At 47.9% G+C, this 16903-nt stretch overlaps 1 protein-coding gene across 1 annotated transcript in view; it reads right to left on the reverse strand.

Moving 5' to 3' along the window:
- Positions 1 to 16903, reverse strand: part of POU2F3 (POU class 2 homeobox 3) — a 79511-nt gene that overhangs the window by 53008 nt on the left and 9600 nt on the right. Inside the window, exon 2 of the mRNA XM_066639709.1 lies at positions 15604 to 15690. Within this exon, the coding sequence (XP_066495806.1) occupies positions 15604 to 15690 (87 nt within the window). The remainder of the gene's footprint in view (positions 1 to 15603; positions 15691 to 16903) is intronic.

The raw sequence follows: 16903 nt of genomic DNA on the forward strand, positions 1-16903 counted from the left end.
CAAATGCCCCAGGGAGCACACCAGATAATAAGAGACCTGCAAGGCATTCTGGGAATTATAGTTAAGAACACAAGAACAGCCCCACTGGATCAGGCCATAGGCCCATCTAGTCCAGCTTCCTGTATCTCACAGCGGCCCACTAAATGCCCCAGGGAGCACACCAGATAACAAGAGACCTGCAAGGCCTCCTGGGAATTGTAGTTAAGAACATAAGAACAGCCCCACTGGAGCAGGCCATAGGCCCATCTAGTCCAGCTTCCTGTATCTCACAGCGGCCCACCAAATGCCCCAGGGAGCACACCAGATAACAAGATACCTGCATCCTGGTGCCCTCCCTTGCATCTGGCCTTCTGACATAGCCCATTTCTAAAATCAGGAGGTTGCGCATACACATCACATGTATGTGACACATACCTGTCACAGCACACAAGTAAACTATAGCCAGCTGGTTGTTCAGGAGAAACCTCTGTGTGTGCAAAAAAGGCCTCTATTATGAAGTTGAATCTTTGCAAAAGGGGGCTGGGGAATGCTCCTTGTCACTGATGTGACATAAGGTGCATTTAACAATTAATTCCACCCAGTGAAAGAAAAAAAAAGTGGAATAATGGTATAGGAGGAAAAGGACCCAACAGTCATTAAGCCCAGCAGTTTCAATGATTTCAATGGCAACAAATGGCACTAAAGGTGTCAGGAAGAAGAATCAATCTATAGCACAGGGACCTCCAACGCCTACATGGGAGAAATGAAGACCAGAAAATTGGTTTTGCAGATACGATTGCTGGAATGAGCAGTGACAATGCTGCCAGCTCAGGACTAGGAGTGGAGTGATGGAGAATTCTGTGGGTGGTTCCAGAGCCCCTGAAATGCCACACCTGTTCCTTGGTGCCTGCAAAACCCACCAGCAGAGAATAAAGGCAACCCCCTCTCTCACACTGTTTGCCCCCTAGCATCTTGGGCTCAAAGCTATGCTGCTGTTGAACAGGAGAGTTTCATTGCAATGGTTAATGAGAGTGAATTTGTCTCAGCCCATTTTAAAGCTGCATACAGGAAACTGAGCCCCACTGACACAGTGGGACTTGACTTCTGAGTAAACATAAACAGGATTGCACCATCAGCCAATGGCCACCGACACATCCTGCGCTACTGAATCCCATAAGTTACCCTGGGCACTCAGTGAAGATGTCTTTTATTTATCAGCCATGAAGCTTCTTGGGTGACCTTGGGCCAGTCGCTCTCAGTTTCACCCACCTCACAGGCTGGTCGTGAGGACAAAAAGGAGAGGAGGAACATTGTACACCCTCCTGAGTTCATGAGAGGAAGGGCAGTATGGAAATGTGGGGAAAAATATTTAATATATTCTGAACCAGTTACTAACCATCTTTTTTCCTGAGGGAGGCTATCTTTTCCACTTTAATGATGCAAGTTTCTCCATCCTCTGCCCTCAGCAGGGTTTGCCCAAGAGGTGCACACACCACTTGGTATCTTGATACTTTTTGGCCTCAGAGAAAGAGGGGTAGGAACAAAAGGGAGGCTGCTGCCCCAACAAATGAGATCCCCTGACCAGGCTCAGCAGAGGGGAGTGGGTTAATTCACCCTTCTTCTAGTCCAGAGACCTCTCATCGATGGCTCTGAGGGCTTTATGAAGCCCTAGGACCTCCCCTTCCTGAGCTCTTTCTTTCTCTCCCTTCCACACCCTCAGCTTTAACTGATCCAGCCCTGTGGTTAAAGGGTCAGGACCTCCCCAGAGCAAGAAGGCCCTCATCTTGAAAGGAGCAGCCAACCAAATGCCTTGATAGCTCATGGAACAGCAGGAGGACTGGACATGCAGCCATGCATTGGCTGCTCCTCTACCAGAGTTCTGATGGACAGCTGGAGCCCCCAAGATGGTGGGGTGAGTCCAGAAGGGGACAAATGAAAACTCAGAATCCACACATGGAGTCAATTAGCACTAGGTTTGGACACAAAAGAAGCTGTGGAGCTGGAAAAGGTGCAGAAGTGATTAATGATTAGTGATTAACCCAAATGATTAATGGGTTGGGGGTCTCTCCCTTAAGAGGAGAAGGTACAGCATTTGGGGCTCTTCAGTCTTGAAAAAAGGCACCTGATGGGGGACATGACTGATGTACAAAATTATGCAGAGGATGGATAGAGTGGATAGAGCTGTGATTTTCAACCTTTTTCATCTCAAGGCACAATGACAAGGCATTAAAATTGTCAAGGCACACCATCAGGTTTTTGACAAAGCCCAAGGCACACCTTGCTGCCAGTGGGAGCTCACATCCCCACTCACTGTTGGCAACCTTCAGTTTCGAAAGACTATGGTATCGCGCTCTGAATGGTGGTTCTGGCACAGCGTCTAGTGTGGCTGAAAAGGCCAATCCGGGAGTGACAATCCCTTCCACACCGGGAACAAGTGCAATCTGTCCCTGGTCTGTCTCCCTGGCTATTGGCCTTCCTTCTTTGCCTCTTAGCCTCAGTCTGTTGGCCAAGTGTCTCTTCAAACTGGGAAAGGCCGTGCTGCACAGCCTGCCTCCAAGCGGGCCGCTCAGAGGCCAGGGTTTCCCACCTGTTGAGGTCCACTCCTAAGGCCTTCAGATCCCTCTTGCAGATGTCCTTGTATCGCAGCTGTGGTCTACCTGTAGGGCGCTTTCCTTGCACGAGTTCTCCATAGAGGAGATCCTTTGGGATCCGGCCATCATCCATTCTCACAACATGACCGAACCAGCGCAGGCGTCTCTGTTTCAGCAGTGCATACATGCTAGGGATTCCAGCTCGTTCCAGGACTGTGACCTTCCCTCAAATTCCTGTGGCACACCTGTGAACCACTCACGGCACTCCAGTGTGCCACGGCACGGTGGTTGAAAACAACTGGGATAGAGGGATATTCTTTTCCCTCTCGTGCAACACCAGAACCAGAGGACATCTACTAAAATTGGGTGTTGGGACAGTTAGGACAGACAAAATAAAATATTTCTTTACCCAGTGTGTAATTAATATCTGGAACTCCCTGCCACAGGATGTGCTGATGGCACCTGGCCTTGAAAAGGGCAAATTTCTGGAAGAAAAGCCTATCACAGGTCACAAGCCATGATGGGTACGTTCAACCTCAACAAATAATGGAGCCCAGAGACACGGCCATAAAAAAAAAAAAAAGCACTTGTCAAGTCTATCCCAAAAGGAACCACAACTCCACCACCCCGGAGCTGCGCACCTGCTCCCGCTTGTTCAGCTGTACGGCAACCCAGCACCCTGACGGTGCGCCACCTGATGTGCTGTGCTCAGACCTCAGCATGAAACAGCTCGACCTCGATGAAGCTGTATCGCAGCCAAAGACATAAAACATGAGTAATATCTCTTAATTGCATTGTCAGGGAAAGACCAAATTTTATTAAGGCGGTAGATAAAAGTAATTTAATATTTTCCTCTTTATAAAAAGCCAGATCAAAAGATGGTATGGGATACATTTATGACGGCCCGGTAGCATTTTTTTCCCTTTTTTTTGCTGGTGGTGCCTTGAGTTACGCAGAAGGCTTTGCATCTCATGGGCGGGCACTATGTTCAGCGTCAACAGGGAATTGTTTTTGAGCCCAAATGAAGTTATTTGGGGGGGAGGGTGTACCCCATGGCAAGAGGCTTGACGCATTGCTGCAGCCAGCAGGACTGGAGCTCTGCGGGCAGCCTGGCATACCACACCTATGCTCCAGCATTCTGCTTGGACCACAGAGTTGTCTCAATAATGTGGGTTGATTGACAGAGACTATACGAGGCATGTGGTGAATCTGCCCTGCACCCAGGTTGATGCTTAGAACTGGGGTTGCCAGGTTGCACCCTTGGGAATTTATCTGTTCGGCCCTCTGGCCCCTGCTGATAGATGCACAATGCTATGGCCACATTACCCCCATGGTGACACAGAGTCTCCAGGAATCTGCATTCCTGTACACAAGAACTTAAGAAGAGTCCGGCTGGATCAGGCCAAAGGCCCATCTAGTCCAGCTTCCTGTATCTCACAGTGACCCATCAGATGCCTCAGGGAGCACACAAGACACCTGCATCCTGACGCCCTCCCTTGCATCTGGCATTCTGAGGTAGCCTACTTCTAAAATCAGGACGTTGCACAAACCCATGATGGGTTGTAACCTGTGATGATCTTTTCCTCCATCAATCTGCCCAGTCACCTTTTAAAGGCATCTAGGCCAGACACCATCACTACACCCTGTGGCAAGGAGTTCCGTAGACTAATCACATGCTGGGTAAATAAATATTTTTTGTCTGTTCTAACTCTCCTGCCACTAAGTTTTAGTGGATGCCCCCTGGTTCTGGTGTTGTGCGAAAGGGAAAAGAACAGCCCTCTATCCACTCCATCCCTGTACAATTTTGTATGTCTCAGTCATGCTCCCCCTAAGGTGTCATTTTCTAGACCGGCCACCTTCAAACCCTGACCTGGAGGCCGGATCTGAAGTTTGTGGAATGACTTCCACTCCATGAGTGGAGCTTACCATTCCGGCTCCTGGTGGCTTGTCTGTCGAGTAGATCTGGGCCCTGGAATGCTCTGGGCAGTCTCACCTGCCCTGACATGCTATTGCCCATCCTTCTGAGATGCTGGGCAACAGATGTGACTGCCCAGAGCATCCCAGGGCCCAGATCTACCTGATAGACAAGCCACACGGGGCTGGAATGAAAAGCTGTGGTTCAACAGGGAACCGCATTTTTTATACACGGTGGTTGCAAATTTGGCGACTGCTGTTCTAGACCAGGGGTGTCCAAAGTTTTTGGCAGGAGGGCCACATTGTCTCTCTGTCGGGGGCCAGGGGAAAAAAGAATTAATTTACATTTCAAATTTGAATAAATTTACATACATTTACATAAATGAATATATTAAAGATGAACTTGCATGAATGAATGAATGAAGGTCTTGCAATAGCTCAAGGCCTATAAAAGGCCTTGCACAAAGCAAGGCTGGCCTTTCCTTTTCTGCTGCTACTGCATCAAAGATGTGAAACAGCAAACAGTGGAGGGAGCCCTCATCCCACAGCTCACTGAGAGGTCAAACAGTTGCCTTCACACTGAGAGCAGTTGCATCAGGCCAGTGTGGGCTCCAACAGATCTCCGGAGGGCCAGAGGCTCATTGGAGACTGGGAGCTCCCTGAGGGCCACATTGAGAGGCCTCGAGGGCCGCAAGTGGCCCCAGGGCCGGGGTTTGGGCACCCCTGTTCTAGACTAAAAAGCCCCAAACGCTGTAGCCTTTCCTCATAAGGGAGGTGCCCCAAACCAGTAATCATTTTGGTCACTCCATCACGTGATCTTCATGTGATGTCTGAAAACCACTCCGGAGATTTTAGCAGGGCTACCAGAAATTCCTGGTATGACATCATGGTGGGGGAAACCAAATCTCCAGGAATAGCTTTCAGTCGGAGTTGGCAACCTGAGGTTGGCACCATGCTGAAGCATCAATAGGATGGCACTTCCCATCAAGAGGAGAAGGGGCAACATGAATAGGACTATAACTTCATGCGTATCTACTGCAAGGGTGCAGTTCCAGAGGGGTAGCCCTGTTGGTCTGTTACTGCTAGAACAGCGCGAGGTCTTTTAGTGCCTTTAGTGCAGTTTAGTTCACCAAAAATGTTTGTGGTCTTCCGGCGACTTCATCAGAGAGGCTGGTTTGGGGATGGGGCTACAGCTCAGGGGGAAGCAGCCTGCTTTGCAGTTAGAGAATCCCAGGTTCAATCTGGACCCCACCTGAAACTTTGCAGTGCTGCTAGTGGGCAAGTGGACCAATGGTCTGGCCCTGTAGAGAACAGGCTTCCTCTTTAAACAGGCTTCCTATTTACTTACGTATGGCGCATAATGCTTGCTTAACAGAGAAGTTATTGGGTTTTTATTAGCCATCATACTTAGGAGCAGAACTTCCATGTTAGAGGCAGTCTACCTTAGAGTTCCAGGTACCAAGGACGAGTAACGGAGAAAGGCTCTTGCCTTCTTGTCCTTCCTTGTGGGTATTCTGGGAGCATCAGGGGGGCCAAAAGGATCCTGGACTAGGTGACCCTTTGGCAGAGCATGCCTGGTGTTCTTAAGAAATGAGCTCAGCAACAAAAAAGCAGTCTTTGTCCCAGGTACTTTCCACCTCTGCCTTCTCCACCCCCCCCAATACTCTGCCTCTTTCCATCCCAGGATGTATCAATGCACTCGCCCTCATTTGAAAGTCAAATCTTCTGCCCTCTTCACTCTTTCACCCCAACGGACTTCAAGGGAGCTGGTGGTATGGTGGTGGTGGGGGGGAGCCAAATATGGAAATGTCTCCTGCCGTCCTCAGGGCTTCAGTATGGAAATCAGCACCCTTATGCAAATCTTCAGCAGGCTCCAGGTTGACATTGAAACCAGCTGTTTCCTAAAGTTGGCTGCTCAAGTCCCTTCCCTCTTTCATGTCTTACGTTTGTTTCAGTTATGCATTTTTTTTTTGGGGGGGGGGGATGCATAAGAACATAAGAACATAAGAAGAGCCCCACTGGATCAGGCCATAGGCCCATCTAGTCCAGCTTCCTGTATCTCACAGTGGCCCACCAAATGCCCCAGGGAGCCCACCTGATAACAAGAGACCTGCATCCTGGTGCCCTCCCTTGCACTGGCATTCTGACATAGCCCATTTCTAAAATCAGGAGGTTGCACGTATACCTCATGGCTTGTACCCCGTAATGGATTTTTCCTCCAGAAACCTGTCCAATCCCCTTTTAAAGGCTTCCAGGCCAGATGCCGTCACCACATCCTGTGGCAAGGAGTTCCACAGACACACTGCACCCAGTGTGTTCCTTCTAGAAAGGGTGTGTGTCTCTCTCTGCTGGGTTGGGGGGGCACTTGTTGTTGCTTAGGGCTCAGAGGATTGGGAGGGTGGCTTTGTCTCCCACCTTGTGCCTATAAGGTTGATGGGTTGACACCCTCCATGATCTCCTATCATGTCAGAACACACCCCTACTGTGGGACTGGGCAAGTAGAGGAGGTCGAACCCAAGCCTCCTGCAAGGTCGGTGAGGAGGAGGAAGAATTGTTGGCCAGGTGCATTTACTGCACACGGTGAGGCTGGGTTCCAATGAAGCCCTGTCTTGTTTTGGTGCTGCATCTTAGCTCAACTGACTACCTGCCTGCATGCCAATGGTCTTGTCTGACCAAGCACAGCCTTCCATTCCTTGTGCCCAAATTTTGCTTTCTGGAGTTGCTTTTTAGAAGTGTGACGCACCCGAATTGCTCACTGCCATTCGTCCGGGTTCAGTTCTCCCCGTCCATTATCCGAGTAGATAAGCCATGTGCCTTATGTGCAGTGTGCATGCCTGTCCTGGCATGTTTATTTATGAGCACAAAGGTGCCGGTCATTGCCAACGGTTCAATGTGATTGCATATCACGGGATAAATGCTGCTTTTCCTGTCTATCGGGCTGGCAGCTCTGACTGAAGCTGTTCCTGGAGATGTCCTTTCCCCTACATGATGTAATGGAATGAAATTTCTGGAAGCCCTGTTGAAACTTTCAGGATTGCTTTTGGTAGTCACCTGGGGACAGGTGCCTATTCCTGGAGGGCCTGGACACCCTGGAGGGCTGGTAACCTGGCACAAGTCCCTTTGTTTTTAAAGCAGCGTGGTAAGATGTACTATTGCAAAATGAATGGCTAAGGGCCCAATCCTATCCAATTTTCCAGTGCCAGTGCAGCTGCTCTAATGGGGCATGCACTGCAACCTACGGTGGAGAGGCAGTCACAGAGGCCTCCTCAAGGTATGGAAACATTTGTTCCTTTACCTCGCAGCTGCATTGCAATTGCACCAAAGCTGGGAAGTTGGATAGAATTGGGCTCTAAAGCAGGCAGGTTTGTCATAGGCATACAGGAAGGCCAAATGTACAGATTTACCTGCCAGTAAAATGCTGTATGCGCAATTTCTAGGTGTCTTTTGCAGATGAAAGCAGAGGCGTATCTAGGGTATGGCAGGTGTGGACACCTGCCCTGGGTGCCACTTGAACGGGGGGAGGGTGCTGCGTCACTGAGCAGAAGGAACCGTCAGGGGGCAGGCAGAACATGAAGACTTCACCTCGTGTTTTGGTGACTTCGTGATCTGGCTGTCTCTGTTCCTTCGGCTTAGTGGTGCTTCCCCTTCAAGGGGGAGCTTCTACAGAAGGAACAGGGTTAGGGTGGAAGTCAGACGATGAAGCTGTTGCCGCCAGCCCTCCTCCAGGAAAACCTGCCAGCAAACTTGCCAAAAATATGCAAACTCTGCACCCCCTCAGAGGCAGCTTGTTCCATAGTTAATTCTCTCTGTTATTCTCTCTAACCCCGGCTAACTGGGTAGGAGGCGCTTTTTCAAGTGGGTGCTCCTCTTTTATTTAGCAGGGGGAGAGTAACTGGCCCACCTCACTCCAGCAGTGTCTTTTCTAGTGGCTGTCTGCTGGTGTTGCATCTTTTTAGATTGTGAGCCCTTTTGGGACAGGGAACTATTGAATATTTGATTTTCTCTGTAAACCGCTTTGTGAACTTTTTGTTGAAAAGCGGTATATAAATACTGTTGTTGTTGTTGTTATACTAGAAAGGTGGCATCTAGCAGAAAATACCCATTTTTGATCCTAATGTCGGAGTGTGTGGAAGAGTTGCTAAGAGCCATTTAGTTGTTTGATTTTCTTTGTGAACTTTTTTTTTTTTGAAAATCGGTATATAAATATTCTTAATAACACCCATTTTTTGCACACCTGCACGTGCATTTGATAAATCCAGACTGAATTTTAAATTTAACCTCAATCTTAAAATGCATTCCATGATAATGTGTTCCACTGATTGATAGATATCTGAAACCTGGTTCAAACAAACAGGGGAGGTGATACCCCCTCCCCCACAAAAATGCACCTGGACCATACTTCTTCATACTGCAAACATGGGGTAAAGCAACAGAATGCAGCACCTCCACAGAAAACTCCCCACATGTAGAAAGCTATACATTGGGAAAGTGTTCTAGCCTAGCCTTGCCTTCTTCCCTTATATGATAATTGTCTGTATGCAGGGATTTTTTCCCCCTCTAAGGGTAGGATTGAACTGGGTGGTTTCATCTCATCTGCAGCCTCAACTGGTATAGTCCAGGTATAGACCAGACTCACTCTAGCACTCTACTTCCAACCTAAATGATTTCAGCCAGGTTTTTTAAGTAGGGTCCCCGTCTGTTTCTACCCCCTCCACTGAAAACACCCAAGGTTTGGCTCTGCCCAACTCTGTGGGATTGCAAGAGTTCCCCCCCCTTGCCTGGTGGAGGAGGGTGGGGATGGAGGACGTTCCCAATGCCTACAGCCTTTTGATTCCTGACAGGTGTGTTTGATGTGCTTCCTTGTTGCCTGCTTTATGTTTTTGTTGAAAAAGGCCTTGCCTTCCCCTTTCTCCACAATCATACCTCATATCAAAGAGAAGCAGCTCTGCCTGCCTTCTGCAATTTTGTTGTTGCAATCAAGTCAGAGCCAGGACTTGCTGCAAACCAACCAAGATCTCTCCCTCCCAGCCCACTCAAAGGTTGATGTATCAGCTTAGGAAGGGCTTGATCAGGGCCCTTCCAAGGGAAACAAGTTAGGGGTCACACCGGCTCAGTGGAAGGAGACTGGGATTGGGAAATTCTCTTGGGGGGGGGGGGAAACCTTCGCTCTTCGATCAATAGGAGTGTTCAGCATGATAGCTGGGAGCCATTTCTCAGCATGCCATGCCTGTGAGAACTGCGTGTACCTGGGCAACCGGAGGAGAGGGAGGCAGATAAGGACGACCCACACCCTCCAAAGTGCCACACCCTGAGGCTGCTTTCCAGAGAAGGGAAAACACACCTGCCCCATCACAGATCACCTGGGTCCACACAGTGGAGGTGGAACCCTTCCAAACCACACTCAGGTCCCAATCCTGTCCCATCCTCTAATCGTCCTGGGAAATGTTAGGATCATGGCGACATGGTGAAAAGTGATTGGTTGGCAACCTTCAGTCTTGAAAGACTATGGTAGAAGCCTACAGCACCTAGTATTCCCAGGCGGTCTCCCATCCAAGTACTAACCAGGCCTGACCCTGCTTAGCTTCCGAGATCACAGTATAAGCCTACAGCACCCGGTATTCCCAGGCGGTCTCCCATCCAAGTACTAACCACATCACACAACACCATCTAAATTTAAGCTGATTACTTAACCTGGAGGACTACAGGAATGGGAAGGTGTGAATCCCTTCAGCTTCTTGGAAACCTTGCCACTTTTGCAAAACGTTCAGCTTCCCCCAAACTGCTTCAGTTGTTCCACACAAACACCTTGGATTGCAGCTTTGGGAGAAATTCAGGTTCATGTGCAATGGTGTTCACTTTCCAGCAACTGTGACCTGGTTGTCCACTCCTTGGGCATGGAGAAAGGGCAAACCTTTTTCACTCTAGAATCCTAGTCCCATGGTAAGAACATAAGAACAGCCCCACTGGATCAGGTCATAGGCCCATCTAGTCCAGCTTCCTGTATCTCACAGCGGCCCACCAAATGCCCCAGGGAGAATACAGATAACAAGAGACCTCATCCTGGTGCCCTCCCTTGCATCTGACATTCTGACATAGCCTATTTCTAAAATCAGGAGGTTGCACAGGTACATGAGAGATCTCCCCCCCCCCCCCACAATGGAGGGCAGTTTTGGAAAAGGGCCACCTTCCTTCACAGCAACTCCCCTAGAGAAGCAGTGTGTGCTTGGCAGCCTCCAGGTACAAGCTAAGGCTCATCAAAACAGATTTTTGGACCCATTTAACAGCCAATGAGATTGGCCCAGCCTCCCCCTCCCAGCCCCTCGAGCATAAAGCCTGTCAAATTGGCATTTTAACACCTCCTTGGCTTTCCGAAACAAGTGGCTAGCTTACAATGTACTTGACACCCATTCAAGCGTGTGGCCAGGGCCTCAGATTTAATTAAATCTGGCTTTGAACTGACTTCATTATGCTGCACTCAGGGCAAGCTGCATCTCATCAGAAGCCAACCTGCGTCAAGGGTGCCACCTGTGGCATGGGCAACAGGATTCTGTGCAACACCTGGACAGGAGGCTGGGGCACTTGGCCTGGCTAGGGGAGGGCAGAGCAGCCAACAAAGTGGCAGATTTCTGGGGGGGGGGTCTGCAGAGGGCTCAGACTCCCACTGAGCACAGCAAAAGCACTAAGAACAGCAAAAACCGCCCCCCCCCCAACTCAGGCTGTTATAATCTCTGGTCTAATTCAGATGTAGATCAGTCCTAGTAAAGGAACATGTGCTGCCTTATACATTTGTTTACCAGGCTCATAAAAAAAACCCGGAAAGCCCTGCTACATCAGGCCAAAGACCCATCTATTCCAGCTTGCTGTGTCTCATAGTGGCCCACCAGATGCCTTAGGGAGCACACAAGAAAACAAGACCCCTGTATCCTGTGGCCAGGATACTTCTAAAATCAGGAGGTTGCACACACCCATCACGGATTGTAACCTGTGATAAAAGTTTTCCTCCAGAAATCTGTCCAAACCCCTTTTAAAGGCATCTAGGCCAGGTGCCATCACCACATCCTGTGGCAAGTAGTCCCAAAGACTAATTACACAAAGGGTAAAGAAATATTTTCTTTTGTCTGTTCCAACTCTCCCGACACTCAGTGGCTCTGTTTTAGCTCAGTATTACCTGCACTGACTGGGAACCACTATCCAAGTTTCCAGACTAAGGTCTTTTTCGTTTGCAGCCCTGATCAGCTAAGTGATGGCTGAAATGCTTGCACTGAGTGCAAGTGAAGTCAATGCAGGGTGAAGGCTGAAATTCCTAAGCACTGAACATGGTGACATGGGAAACAATCAAAACTGGCTACATGACAAGGGGGGGCAATGGGACTGAGCAAAAGAGGCCAATTCAGGACAATGTTTATCTGCCCTCTTTTCTAACATGCAAAAATCTTTGCATGCTTTTAGAAAGTGGCTGCTTTTTACAGGGGTTAAAATTGTTCATTATCGTCCCTCTTGCAGCTGAACCTATTAATGATTTCTCACAACCAGGAATCTTTATGTAGATCACTGAATTATTTAAAAAAATAAATAAATCAGAACATGACAGAGCAACAAGCTGGCATGAAAAACCACTGTTTTGCTGGTTTTAATTAGTTGCGACTTTCAAAGGAAAAAGGAAACCAACCAGGATAGCAGCTATCAAAACATGTACTATTAAAAGCTTAGTTTTCCCCAAACAGATGGAAGATACCTGGGAAGGGAGGGGGGGGGGAGTATTGCAGGAAATTCCAGGGGGAAAAATGGCTTTTTTGTCTTCACAGACTGAAGTGATTAAAAAGAAAGCAAACCCAACATGCGTATGCAAATCCAAAACTAGATTCTCAGATGGTAAAGGCTAGTATCTGCCCATCAGTGCAGTGAAGCAAGCAGGGGCAGTGTTAGGGGTCACTCAGCCAAGGATTCATGCCCCCCCCCCCAAAGAGTCCATTTGGCTGGGTCAACTGCCTGAACCCCTAAAGAAAAGTGCCTACTTCTGGGGCAGATGAAATGGTTCTAATGGGATCAATTTCCTCCTGGGATTCTTGGACTTGTAGCCCAGTACTCACCAGGAAAAGATGTTCCCAGCCCCAAAGGTGAGTGCTTATCTTCAGGGAAGGGGAAAAGGGAAGCAGCAGCAATAATAGTGGCTTATGCTTGAACCTTTGTGTGCAGGTCTGTGTTCGTCTCACTTCTGCCATCAAGCGTTTTGCTTTTCCCCAATCACTCCTGATCGACAACATCGCTAAATAGGAGCTTGTACTGCTGCTAAGACTTTTAGGCCCTTGAACACACAGGGGTCAACGTGTCTGGTCTCCAGAATGCATACAGCAGTGATTTTAACCACATTGGTGTGCCATGAATGGTCTGCAGGCATGTCATGGACAGAGGTGTTCCTGCCTTGGGATGTAACAGCGCTTACCTTTGGCGGCATTCTGAAAGTTCAGTGGGGGGACTAATTACATCACGCTCTGACTTTCCAGGCTCTCACATTGGTCTACACCAGGGGTCTCCAAACATTTTGGCTAGAGGGCCGCATCAAATATCTGGCATGGTGTTGAGGGCCGGGAAAAAATGTAAATACAAAATTTATATAAATTGGAGATGGAACTTAGATGAGTGAATAAATGAATGAATGGGCTCATTCCTTCAAACTCTCTGGCCCTTAGAACACCCTCCAGACGCAACCAGAGCACAGTTCCAGTCATGTTTGGCCAAGTGGACCAGAGACTTTCAGGGGATAAGAGGCTGGCTGCGGGCCACAACTGGCCCCCGGGCCGGGGTTTGGAGACCTATGGTTTAAATGGTAAAACCTGTCTTCCTTTGGCAATACTCAGGTTGTTTTGGGCCAGTTCACAGAAGCTCGGATCACAAATCCCGGCCTTTGAGTTCATGCCGATGAAAAGCATGAACCAACTGGAGATTTTTATTTTCCGTGTGAAGTTAGAAGAGAACCAGCTCTAGAGTGTGCCCTTGATGTGAACAACAAGCTACTATTTCCCGTGCTTGAGAAGTTTTTGATTAAATCAGCACTAGGATTCCACGCTATCTAACAGAGCTCTCCACACCTGCAATTAAAGACGAATCCCCAACAAACTGAGCGATCACAAACCATTGCTTGAAGGTGCAGTAAAATGAAGACCATTAGACGGTAGTCTGTTTTGCAAAAAAAAACAAAAACCCAGCACAAATGAGGTTGGGCACAGAGCTGCCGCCACTTGTGGGTTCTAGATGGGCCCCCAAGCTCTTTTGCAAATATCACTTGTACATACCAGCAGAGGCAGCCCTGCAATAAACCTGCTTTGAACTTAGTAACCCACAAGGGTTTTCCCAGTTCTTATTTTTGGGAGCGAAACAAAGGGCTAATTTGAACCTTATTAGCACCTTTTAAAAACGTGTCAGGGTGATCTCACTTTACCTCAGTTTCTGATGATTAAGATGGGCGCATTGCAAACCACGTCATCTTCCTGCTGGAAAACTATGGGGGTTATTTTTTGCCTGTCCCACATGGAGAAATGCCACTTTTTTTTTAAAGGAACAGATGACTTTTGTAGACTTCCTTATAAACGTGCCAAGTTTCTCTATAATATTAAGGGCCACAATTACTTATGGAGAGTAGTAGGATGTCATTAGGTAGTGATGAGTTTGTATAAGCACATTCATGTATATTTATGGCATGTCATTAGAGGCGGTATGATTTCTGCAACTTCGCCTAATGAACACTTAGATGGCCTTCCTAGTTGTGGGTGCTGATTTTGGTTTTGGTTTTGCTTGAGCTCCACTAGCCTGTTTACTGTCCATTAGCCTGTTTACTGTCTGCTTGCATCTGACCTAAAATGCACTCTGCTTTTATAGTATATTGTGTTATATGCGACAAATTGTTTCATGAATATTTGCCTCTCGAGGAGACTGTGCCTGCAGATTATGCTTCAAATATTCCACGTACGGGCTGTGCTTTGTTATCCACTGGGGTTCCATTCCAGAACCTCCAGTGGAAACCAAATCAGTGGAAAAAAAGAGCTTTAAAGACCCACTTCCAGGTTTCTTGCTCCTCCGTTGTCATACCAGAATACATTGGTATGGACACAATACTGCATTCAACCACTAGACAGGGTGAATAATGGAATTTAACGGAATGAAATTATAATTATTTAACAGCACAAAGGTAGGAAATTGGATTTTGGTGCTTTTTTTTCTTGTTACAAGGTATTTAAGGACCCAAACCTATCCAATTTTTCCAGCACCAGTGCAGCCCTAAGGTAAAGGAACAAACATTCCCATACCTTAAGCAGGCCTCTGTGACTGCCTCTCCATCACTGGGTGCAGAGCATGCCCCATTGGCACAGCTGCACTGGCACTGGAAAATTGGATAAGATTGGGCCCTTAGTCGTTTCTGCCCAACGTTGCATATACTCAACAGGGACAAAATGTGTACAACTATGGGCTAGGCAGAAATGGGTTAAAGGTGGACCTCAATATCAGTGGTAAGTCAAATCAGTGAATACCGAGGTCTCATCTGTAGTATCAATACATTGGACCCTGCTAACTGGGCAAAGAGGCACTTTCTAAAGTGGTGGCATTCTGCTGTTTAGCAGATGAACAGCAACTGCCCCAGTTCATTCCAGTAGCTGTTTGTTGGTGTCCCCTTTGCTGAATGGGAAGCCTCTCTTGGACAGGGAACGAGCTTCTTATTCCTTTTGCGACGGAAACCCCTTTGTCAACTATTTTTGTTGTTGAAAAGTGGCATATAAGTGGTCACTGCCATCATAACTGAAGTGCAGCACACCAACAGAGAAAGAAATTTTTAAAAAGTCATGATGAAAATTTGCCCATTTCCATGGAGCCTTGAAGTTTTGCCAGAGTCCCACCTGTAGTTCTGGAAGCAGAAGGAAACCTCTGACATGAGCTCAAGTAGAGACTCTATGAGTCAAATGGAAAAGAAGCTCGATTCAGAGCTGGAACAAGTCTGTTTCTCAACCCTTTTCTCGAGTCCAGCCTTTGAGACGCGCCGGCCTGCTGTCACAGCAAAAAGGCCGTCATCCATGCCCTGAACTGAAAGTTAAAATCAGAAGCCAGGACCAAAAAAAGGCACTCTTACCAGCTTCTACGTGGCTGCCTTCATTCCGGGCTTCTGTGGAATCTGCCACATCACCACTCATCTTGATGTCTGGAAATGAGACACAACCTGATTTCAATAAAAGGGTTTGTGTGTCTTCCACTAAATGGCATCAATGAGTGTGTCATCACAGGCATCAGACTTGCAAATGCCCTGTTTCTACACATCTTACCCTGAGCATATTCATTAGTTCATGCTGTACTTCTCCCTTTCTTCTCCTGCTGCCACCTAGTCCTCTCTCTCCCTCCCTCTCTTTCATTTCATCTTTGAGTCTTCCTCTCCATTCAGACTACGGTTCAAGATGAATGGAAGACAAAGGCAGGATAACTTTTGAAAGGATACTCACAGGATTGCTGTGGGCATTGCGAGGTGCTTGAAAAAGCGAACACCGCTCTTTGCCTGCTCTCAAGCAGAATCAAGGCCAGCAGAGGCCTGCTTGCCTGCTTTTGTGAGCAACCAACCACTTGCAGAGCACCCACCACAGTGACCACTGCTCCTCCCTGTTTAACTCCCCTAAAGCAAAGTCCTTATCCTTAGAGGGTAGACGAGGAAGTAGGTCCTTCCAGCTTTCTACTGACATCATTCCCTGGAAGACTGGGGGTGTGTTTGTGTGTGTTCAGAATCCCTGGTGGGAAACCGATGCCATTTACATCATGCACACCTGGGAGAGGACCCTTGGAAGCCTTTCTCCTAGGTAGAAAGTTCAGGAGCAGCTTCCATTTCCCACTACTAGGACAACGGTCCCAATTCTGACTGGGAGAGAATGTTGGCTACTTTCATCCTCCCCAAAGGTGTGCACTTTGTTTCAGGGGAAGGAGAACCATGCTTTCTATGCGCGTGCGGGGCTTTGCCCTTTGAAACTTTGTGAGCAATTTGATTTGATTACACACAAAGGACTCAAAGTTATTGTGAACACTTTCAAGCCTTTGTAAGTATTCAGTTCAGCCACTCTCGGCAGCTCAGCTTTTGCAGACGTTTGCTGGCACGCGTGCTTGAAAAAGACCAGGTTTAACACACACATATTTAATACTTATGCACCACAATTAATGCTTAGCGTTTATATATCTCCACCCCGGGTGACTAGATACAATGGAGGACAGAGTGCCTATACCTTAAACCATTGCATAGAAGACGGAATGTTGGCAGGTGCAGCTCATCAGGGTAGGGTTTAAACAGCTGCACCTGCCAACATTCCCTCTTCTATACAATGGTTTAAGGTATAGGCACCCTGTCGTCCATTTTATCTGGTCACCCTGCCTTCACCTGTTCCATGTTCCTGATC

Source organism: Tiliqua scincoides, chromosome 11, assembly GCF_035046505.1.
Source record: "Tiliqua scincoides isolate rTilSci1 chromosome 11, rTilSci1.hap2, whole genome shotgun sequence".
NCBI classification, from domain to species: Eukaryota; Metazoa; Chordata; class Lepidosauria; order Squamata; family Scincidae; genus Tiliqua; species Tiliqua scincoides.